The sequence below is a fragment of the Cynara cardunculus genome (genome assembly GCF_001531365.2).
Source record: "Cynara cardunculus var. scolymus isolate 2C chromosome LG 3, CcrdV1, whole genome shotgun sequence".
Lineage (NCBI taxonomy): Eukaryota > Viridiplantae > Streptophyta > Magnoliopsida > Asterales > Asteraceae > Cynara > Cynara cardunculus.
Genome location: NC_037530.1, coordinates 2929218 through 2939519, shown reverse-complemented (window position 1 = coordinate 2939519; position 10302 = coordinate 2929218). Strand labels below are relative to the sequence as shown.

Genomic DNA, 10302 nt, shown 5'->3' with positions numbered 1-10302 from the left:
AAAATTCAAAGCCTCACATAAAACAAATTCCGATTTAAACAATTTGAAAATAAATTAATTGGATGATAGTTGGATGGACAAATGGATGGTCATCGAATGATTAATTGGATATTGATCAGTTCAATTCGATTTTGGTCGGTCCTGAACTGCCATACAAGAACCGACCAATTCAAATTAGATGTTGAAATTTTCAATTCAATCCGATCTATTTATAATTGGATATCCAGTTATGGTCGGTCGTATCTAATTGGATCAGTCAGTTTCAGTTAGATCGGTTGATTTTTTACACTCCTCTATCTTTATATGAAAAGAGTTGGATTTATATAAAAATAAGAGTTAAGATAGAAATGTAAAAAAATATTCCAAATGCGTATCAAAATGAAATGTATCGGATTAATTGACATATAAAGCAATTTAACGACACGTCATTGTGACCCGACTTCCAAACAGATAAGTAAAGTTACATACGCTCTTAACAAGGTTACCAACTCCCCCAAGACTCTCTCTCCCCCTTTGTTGCTGGTATCTCACTCCATCATCCATTGAAGACTCTTCATCATCGTTATTGAGAGACAGGGAGGGAGAAGGGGGTTTTCCGTTCTTCGTCGGCCCTTCTCTCTTTCTTCCCAAATTTCAACTTCCCTTTGAAGAACCCATCTGCGATTTGAGTTTTTTCCCCCCGAAATCCCACGACAGATTCGACAAACGATGTTTGGATTTGAGTGTTGTTGGAGCGACAGAGATGGTGAATTGTACCCTCTGTTGATTGAAGAACCAAAACCCTTCGTTCTTCCTGCGCCTCTTCCTCAATGGCCCCAAGGTACCTTCTATGATCCCTCTTCCTGTTGATTGAATTTGGGCGAGATTGTTGGTTATGATCATATCTCAAATATGTAACTTCTCTGTGATTATATGTCGGTTCAGGATTTGAATTGGATCCTTTTAGATTGCAATATCTATCGATCCTATTTGATTTTGACTTTGACTGTTTATGCTAAATTTGTGTATTTCAATTCCAAATTTGCTACCGAATTTGTTGGATTTGTTCCTCTATGTGATATCTGTTACTCAATTTGTGCGTGATTACTAAAAAATTTCTCAAAAGATCAAAAAATTCATATCAATTTTGAAGTTGGTTTGACCTCGAAAGTCAAAATTTCATACTCTTTCTTGAACAGTTCATCAAGTTGTTTAACCAGCATCGGGTTGCGGGTAATTTTGTCAATGACTACTTGTGGGATTCATGAACGTGGTCAAAATTGGCCAGATTGAGAGTCAACGGGAAAGTCAAGTTTCTTGGAATCATCATTGCCTATTTTGACTTTCTAGGGTCAAATAAGTTTGGTTTTGATCTCAAAATTGATAGAAATTGATTTCGATAATTGAAAAAAGAACTCCACAATCTACATCAGGATATGTAATCAGTATCAAAACAGGAAAAGTTTGAGCTAGAAATCTGAACACCAAGTTGAATATTGACTTTGAAAATTAGAAGGTTTGACTTTTTAAATTCAAAATTAGAATCTGTTTACGGTGATTATGGCCTGTTTTCGTGTTCTTAATTTGTTATTTGCTTGCTATGATTATATCGAATCGGTGGATCGTAGTCACATTGATCCGTTTGTACTTAATTCGTCGTTATTTATGCTCAATCGTGTTATGCGGGTGTTTTGCAGGTGGAGGTTTTGCCACGGGAAGAATAAGCCTCGGCGAACTAGAAGTTGCGATGGTGAAAGATTTTGAGTGTATATCGAGTTACACCCCAAAGAAAGGAAAGACGGGTGGGGTTACGTTTTATAAACCGGTGGGAATACCCGATGGGTTCTTCAGCTTCGGTCACTACTGTCAGCTAACCGATCAACCACTTAGAGGCTACGTTCTTGTCGCCCGAGATGCTGGAGATGCAGCAGTTTCAGAAACTGAGCGATCTCTTTTAGAATCGCCTCTCGGTTACGATCTAATATGGAGTTCCGGGAATGTTTACGTGTGGCAACCGAGCCCTCCGGATGGTTATCGAGCTATCGGATTTGTGGTCACCACAGAACCAGATGAGCCGGATCTCGGGGAAGTTAGGTGCGTTCGGGATGATCTTACTGACAATTGTGAAGTTGATGATGTGATTCTCAGTGTGGTTTCGAGTTTTAAGGTTTGGAGCACGAAAGCGTGTAAAACGGGAATGTTTTGTAAAGGTGTTACGGTCGGGACATTTTTTTGTAGTACGGATTTGAACGACGTTGATGAATTGAATATATGTTGTTTGCGGAACACGGATCTGACACTTGAAGCAATGCCGAATTTGGAACAACTTCGAGCGCTGATCGACCACTACGGGCCCACGGTTTACTTCCATCCGGATGAGGTCTACTTGCCGTCTTCAGTTCCGTGGTTCTTTGAGAATGGTGCGCTTCTATATCGAAAAGGAAAGTCCGATGGCATATCAATCGATATCAGAGGTTCGAACTTGCCGAAAGGTGGGAAAAACGATGGCGAGTATTGGTTGGATCTGCCGGAGAATGTTAATGACGAAATTTGCGTCAAAAATGGTAATCTCGAGAGCGCGGAGCTTTACGTTCACGTTAAACCGGCTTTAGGCGGGACTTTTACGGATATTGCTATGTGGATCTTTTGCCCATTTAACGGGCCCGTCACTTTTACTGTCGAGCTATTGAATTTGAACATCGAGATGAACCGAGTCGGTGAACACGTTGGAGATTGGGAGCATTTCACACTCCGGTTAAGCAACTTCAATGGAGAATTATGGAGCGTTTATTTTTCGGAGCATAGCGGCGGTGAATGGGTTGACGCTAGTAAGTTGGAGTTCGTCGAGGGAAACAAACCAATCGTTTACTCATCGAAATGCGGGCACGCGAGTTTCCCGAACGCCGGGACGTACATCCAAGGGTCCACGAAGCTTGGGATCGGAGTGAAGAACGACGTTGCCAAAAGCGACTGGTTCATCGACTCAAGCAAACGATACCAGTTCATGGCGGCGGAATACCTTGGCAGCCATGTCGTGGCGGAGCCGGATTGGTTGCAGTATATGCGGGAATGGGGGCCAACGGTGTTGTACGATGGGCGGTCGGAGCTCGAAAAGATCATCAGCCACCTGCCGTTTCTCATCCGGCTGACGGTGGAGACGCTGATCGACTTGTTTCCGATGGAACTTTACGGCGAAGAAGGGCCGACGGGGCCGAAAGAGAAGGATAATTGGTACGGAGATGAGAGATGTTAAATGTGTATAATTAATGCAATGATGGGTTGTACGTTTGTGTACTACATTTAATGCATGGAGAGTGAGGGTGAGTGTTGATGTATCCATATTTCCATGTGTTGGTTTGTATGTTGTATGATATTTAATTGCAACAATGCTTGATTGATGAATGATATGTTGTTTGCTGTGTGTATCTCGATTAATCTCAGCGTCCGGAGAAAAACCAGTATTATATTCAGTGTTTTGCAGGACTTGAATTGGTGATCTCTGTAGTGGTGGATCCCGTTTTTTTATCGGGGGGCTTGGGAACCCAGAAAATTCTGAAACCGAATAACTCATTTGAACCAAAACGATTTTGAGTTATTCGGTTTTTGGTTTAAACAGTTTTGTTTAATTGAATAAATATTACTTTTTGGTTTATCGATTAATTTCTACTACTTAGGATAAAGGAGACGTTATATTGGTATGTATATATTTTACTATTTCAGTTCAACTGAAAGCAAGTGAACACATTACGCATTTGCAGTGGGTAGCAAGAAATCAGAGGCAAGAGGTCTAGAAATTAAATTCAATTAGAAAGAAATCAGATAGAAAAAGATCAGTATATCGGAAATAAAAGACAAACTTGAACATGTTATATCTCTACTCATAATTTCTTTTACATCATCAACCATTTGATACAACTTATCCATTACGTATATCATGATCAACTAATTTAATCAATTTACATATATATGTTCACAGTTACTGAACATATATATAAATGAGTTATATAAAGATGGAAATAGATTGAAAATATGTATATATGAAGAGCGTACATGATATTGTAATTGTCTAATGTATATATTAATACAAACTCAACAATCATATTAAATCCAAGAAATAAAAAGATATCGGGTTTATCGGGTTGGATTGAGTTCAAATAATAGCAACCTAATATCAACTCAATACCTACGGTTTAAAATTTTTACAACTCGATTAGACATCGGGTTGCTTCGGTACCATATTTTATTCATTGATACTAATTACAATCGGTTGTTAGCATCAAGTATTTAAATTTGGTTGATATACAATATTGGAGGTTTTGTATTACACGAGTACCATAGTATCAACTTATTTAATTATTTATTAGTTTTTGAATTTTTATGTATAGAATATTAAACACCGTAACTTTAAAAACCTTTATGTCACATGTGTTATTAAAAAACTCAAATAGTCGTTCAAAATTTGAACAATAATGGCAACTTTTTGTATATGTAACTTGAAGCTGGTACAAAATTGGTATCAACATGTACCAACCGAAAAAAGTTAGCATCAAATACAATTGATTGGTACATAGTATAAGATTTTTTGTACCAATTATAATAAGTTGGTACACGGTATTGGATTAAAAAAAACTTGGTACCGTACCAAGTTCACCCCTGACATTTTCATTAAATTTTTAAATAGTTACAAGAATTAAAAAAAAATTGTATAAAAAGCGCAAATTGCATGAAAACATAACGTATTTTAACTTGATTCATATTTTGGGTAACGTATTTTCAAAACTTTCATTTTGGTACCTAAGATGTAAAGTTTTGAACATTTAAGTATCTGTGTAACTGGTTGAAGCATTAACCGATTATCATGATGATGTGGCGAGTGATGAGATGAAATTTGGTTGAATAACAAATAATACCGATTTGGATACCACATCAGCATGGTAACTGGTTAATGCTTCAACCAATTACCCGGGTACTTAAATATTTAAAACTCGACATCTTAGGTACCAAAATGGAAGTTTCGAAAGTACGTTACTCAAAATATAAATCAAATTAAAGTACGTTACTTTTTCATATAATTTGTCTGTATAAAAACAAGCCATCTATACAAAATCACAATCTATGTGGTCATTGTGTTATGGGTTTTCTTGTCAAATTACAAAAAGTAATCCTTGCTATTTTAGGAATTACTTATAAAATAGACTTACAAGTTCCCGTTTAACTTTGTCTCACTACTTTTGTTTTGTCGGCCACTTTCATCCTAACGACTTGAAATTTGAGCCCACGAATGACTGTTATGGTCGCATTTGACATACCAAAAGTCAACCGACTTAACTGTTAAGCCGTTTATAGCCTACCATGACTATCGATAACTCATTGTGTTTGGTTATTTTGGCATTGTGACGCTTATACTATCAATAGTGAACCTTTAACATGCTTAAATCACAATCAGATTGTCGTTTTATGGTTTGTTGAATTGCTGTTATCATCCTTCTGGTTTAGAAATTACGATTTTCATTTTATGGTTTACAATTTACGGTTGATTTAAAATTTATTGCTATTTTCGTCCATGTGGTTCTTATTTTAATCCCTCATAATAAAAGGTAGGTGTTAGACTTGAACAAAATATCAACGAATTACAGACAGTAGGAACGAAACATACAATTTCAAAACCACAAGGAGAAAATCCATATATTTTTTGATTAACCTGGATATCCAATCCGCTATGCGAGCCGACTAATCCCATGACTCCCACCTGCTTTGCAGAGAGCCCGGAGTCACTGCATTTGAACCTCCGTGGCCACAAGAGGATTTTTATTCCTTCTTGGATTTGAACCTGAGACCTCCAAGTACTTTTGACCTTTGGAGCCAAGCTCAAACCAATCAGACACCACCCTTGTGGTTACCATTTTTTTTTACAAACTACATAGACGAAAAACACAATTTACTCTATGTAAGTAACCCTTAATCAATTTAAAATAACTAAGGGGTTGTTTGTTTACCTCTTAATAGTTCCATTAAGAGACAACCTCTGAATCCTTAAGAGGTGAACCTTATTTGACAAAAAAAAGATGTTTGTTAATGGTTTTAAAACCATCTGAATGATTTTGTATTATTGGTCTCCCTTAACCATTCAGCGTCCTAATTTTCTTGTAAACAATTATATTTCATTTTACACTATATCATGAGAGTCTCTTAATGGTTTTAAAACCCCCTGAATGATTTTGTATCATTAGCCTCCCTTAAACATTCAGCGTCCTAATTTCCTTGTAAACAATTATATTTTATTTTACACTATATCATGAGAATCTCTTAATCATTCTGACCACTTAATCATTCTGCACCAAACCTTTCAGCAAATACCAAATATCCCCTAACCCAATAATACGAGTTATTTTTTGTAATATTTAGAGTAGACTATAAGTTTGGTGGTTTGTGGGTTATAACATTTCATCCCTATAATTTCGAAAATGCAAAATAATTATCGTGTTTTGTAAAAGCGTTTGGATTTGGTCCCTGATAACGGACGTTAAAAGAATCCGTTAATGTGGTGTATTTTATACTTTTTAATTTTTCTTCTCATTTTTCTCTAAATAATAAAACTCTATTTAATATTATACAAACCGACCAAAATTATAGTTTACTCTGGTATATTTATCCACTCAAAGCATGACATGTGTCCCACTTAACACTTCTTTAACAACTTCCCCTCTCTATGGTGAACCCTTTCCCGCCAATGAGCCCCTTTTCGGCAACTCCTCTTTCCTTCTCCAGACCCTCTCTCAACGTAAATACGAGTATCTTTGGCCTTTTCTTTTCCCGTTGTGCTGCGCTCTCCAAGTGTGCCTGTTCCCTGAATCCGTTACTTACTTTTGAAGGACATTTAAACGTTGTATACGTAGCAAAGTCAATTATGGTACAACAAACGGTGTTGACAAGGATCACAAACAAGTTACCGCAAATCTAGAATTCGAAGATGAAGTAAACGCACACAACTGAAAAATCCACACAAATGCAAAACCATAAATTCAAAATACAGACTCAAACCTCCTTCTTTTTCTTTATTCACTGTACAAAATCAAATCAAATCCTAAAAAAATTAAAGCATAAGAACAAGGGGAGAGGGTTTGGATTACAAAGAGAGATCGAGAGGAGGGCTGTGTTGGGTCTTCTCCGAAGTGCTCCGTCTGGGTGGGATGGTAGAGATCAGCGGTGCAAGTGCAGGTGCAGGTGCAGGTGCAGGTGCAAGTGCGTGAGCTTGATCATTATTGGGCAATTCCTTTCATGCTTTAGCGATTCGGGCCTTTACAACTTCTTCTGAATACAACTCAGCCTTGGAAAAGCAAAGAAACTGTTTATTTGTGTCATATTTACAGGGTCGATGTCATGGATCTTTATGTTGGTAGAAGAAAAAGAAACAGAGAAATATTTTTTTTATTAACCTGGATATCCAACCCGTTATGCGAGCCGACTAATCCCAGGACGACCACCTGCTTTGCAGATAGCCCGGAGTCACCGCATTTGAACCTCTGTGGCCACAAGAGGATTTTTATTCCTCCTTGGATTTGAACCTGAGACCTCCTGGTACTTTTGACCTTTGAAGTCAAACTCAAACCAATCAGGCACCACCCTTGTGATTGAAATAAATAGAATCAAGAATTAGAATTATATTGTATTTTTTGAAACTATTATTGTTCTAAACGACAAACCACATGAATTAGAATTGTAATTTATGTTATAAATTAAATTAATTAAAGTGAAAAAATAATTTAGTGTTGTTTATTGTTGTGAGACGTGGAGGATGGATTGAATGACTCTTGGTAAAAGTTGTTATTATATTTATTTAGGTGCGCCTGAGTTAGATATTAGTTGGATTTACACTTACAAATAAACCATATATATATAGGGTTCGGTTTACGTGAGATCAAAGGTTTTTTTGTGAGACCCGTAAGACCAATTTATGTTCATTGGTCAACTTTATAAGCTAATGATCTAATGGTCTAAAGTTGCACGGTGACAATTTTGTGATTATTGAGAAGTCTCGTGGCAATTTTATGATTATTAATGTTCAGATTATAGATTTAATCCAAGGGTTGAGAATTGGTCTTACGGGTCTCATCAAAAACCCTTGGTCTCATATGATCCCAAGTGTATATATATATACACACACACAAAAAAAAAATTGGGTTCACGTGTGATCAATATGTTTTTTTGTGAGATTCGTGAGACTATTTTTTTACACTTGAAACTTCACAACAAAACGCTATGAAGGTAAAAAAAAGATCGAACATGCACAACAAAAACACCGATCTCACGAAAACAGGTTAGTCTCACATGATCTCAAGTCTCTCTCTCTCTCTTCATATATATATGTATATATTTTCGGCGGTTCTCTAAAAAAGATAGAAGATGGAGTCTTTAACTACCTCTATGAACTGCCTACCCCTTTCTTGGGCACAGTGGGCATTTCCAGATATATTACTCAAAAGACCCACGAATGATATAAATTATATATATATGGAGAGAGAGAGATGTCAGTTATTATGCAATCATTTACATTTGTATAACCAATACAACTCAATCTCAACATCCATTTAATTTGATAAATATGTGATTTCATAAAAGTTTTGATTGTTTATTAATATAACGTATTGATCATAATTAATAAACTTTAGCTATCTTCCATAAATATTCAAATTATAATAAATGAACTCTCATCATTTTCATAAATATCTCAATTAATTGGATTACATTGACCAAACAAATATGATGTGTTACATTTGAAAATATAAAAAGCAAAAAGTAGCACTAAGCACAAAACACACTTGTTAATATTATTATTTTTTTCTATTTAATTTTGCAAATGGAGAAAAAGATTATAAGAATTCTTAAAAATGAGATTCTTTGTAACTTTAGGATCAAATCTAATATTAAATTATATAAATTAATTAATAGAATATATTAAAATAAAATTTATATTTTTGTTTTGGTCTTTATTTTAAAAACCCTACTTTTAGAAACTATATTATAGACACATTTTGTGCTTTTATGCAATTAATAAAACATATTATAGTTTTACGACGATCGTTTGAGTGCTGTTCTTACGACTTTGGTTCTCGTTTTAGTTTAAATCTGATGTCTTTTGTTTAGGTTTTCTGATGGATCTTGGGATGTTTTCTGTTTCTTGCAGACTCCTTCGATTCCTGTTTTTCTGTATTCCCTGATCTCTTAATAAATTTGTTGCCTACAGAAAATTCGTTTGTTTTGATGTCATTTGCCGAAAGTTATAAATTATTTGTTTCATTTTTACGTATTCCGTAATTATTTCATTTATAAAACAAAACCACGTTTTGATTATTTGATTTAATCTCAGAGGGTAAAATTCTTCGACAAAAGTTTATCTCAAGGTCAATTTGGTCATTTCATGAATAGGTTAAAATAGAAAGTATCAGATATATGATTCTTAATCGGACGTTCTCCTACTTTGTTACATGACTATTTTAATTTGTTGTGGGAAGTTTTGATTCAATTATTGTATCATAAATTAAACAAAATACCAAGATAAATCGATAAACCGTCATTTTCAGCCGCCTACATGTTATATAAAAAATTATGATGGTAAAACTTTTATATCAGGATTCGATAATATATCATGCGTATCGATTTCTTTTCTAACTCATTTTTTTCACTTTCCATCAGATTAGATGTTATATATATATATATATATATATATATAAAGAGAGAGAGAGAGAGAGAGAGAGAGGACGTTTCAAATGCAACTCATCATATTTGTACACTCAATGCAACCTAATCAATTGAGATATTTATGGAAATGATGAGAGCTCATTTATTATGATTTAAATATCTATGAAAAATGACTAAGGTTCATTAATTATTATCAACACTTTATATTAGGAAACAATCAAAACTTTTATGAAATCACATATTCATTAAATAAATGGACGGTTGAGATCGAGTTGTTTGTACAAATGTAATAAGTTGTATAATAAATCACATCTCTCTCTCTCTCTCTCTCTATATATATATATATATATATATATGTGTGTGTGTGTGTGTGTGTGCGCATGTGTGTGTTTTGTTTTAAGCGACTAAAAATAATATTACATATAAATAAATAATAATCGTAAGATCCCACATTGGTGGGAGGAGGGTAACAAAAGTTGTCTTATAAAGGCTTGATACCTCATTTATCAGACGTATTTTAATACCATGAGTCCAGATGTGCGGAGAAAGAAACAATATCTAGTACAACTGGTTTGAGATGTTACAGGTGGCATCAAACCCGAGAATCGGACTGGTGTGCCAGCG

The 10302-nt window shown here is 35.1% G+C and overlaps 1 protein-coding gene across 1 annotated transcript; it reads left to right on the top strand.

The window, feature by feature from the left end:
- The first annotated feature begins 449 nt into the window (after positions 1-449).
- LOC112510257 lies at positions 450-3410 on the top strand. The gene is made up of 2 exons (XM_025115599.1): positions 450-820; positions 1677-3410. Exons 1-2 carry the CDS (start codon positions 709-711, stop codon positions 3230-3232), a joined length of 1668 nt encoding a protein of 555 aa, XP_024971367.1. The 5' UTR covers positions 450-708; the 3' UTR covers positions 3233-3410.
- Positions 3411-10302: the final 6892 nt, after the last annotated feature.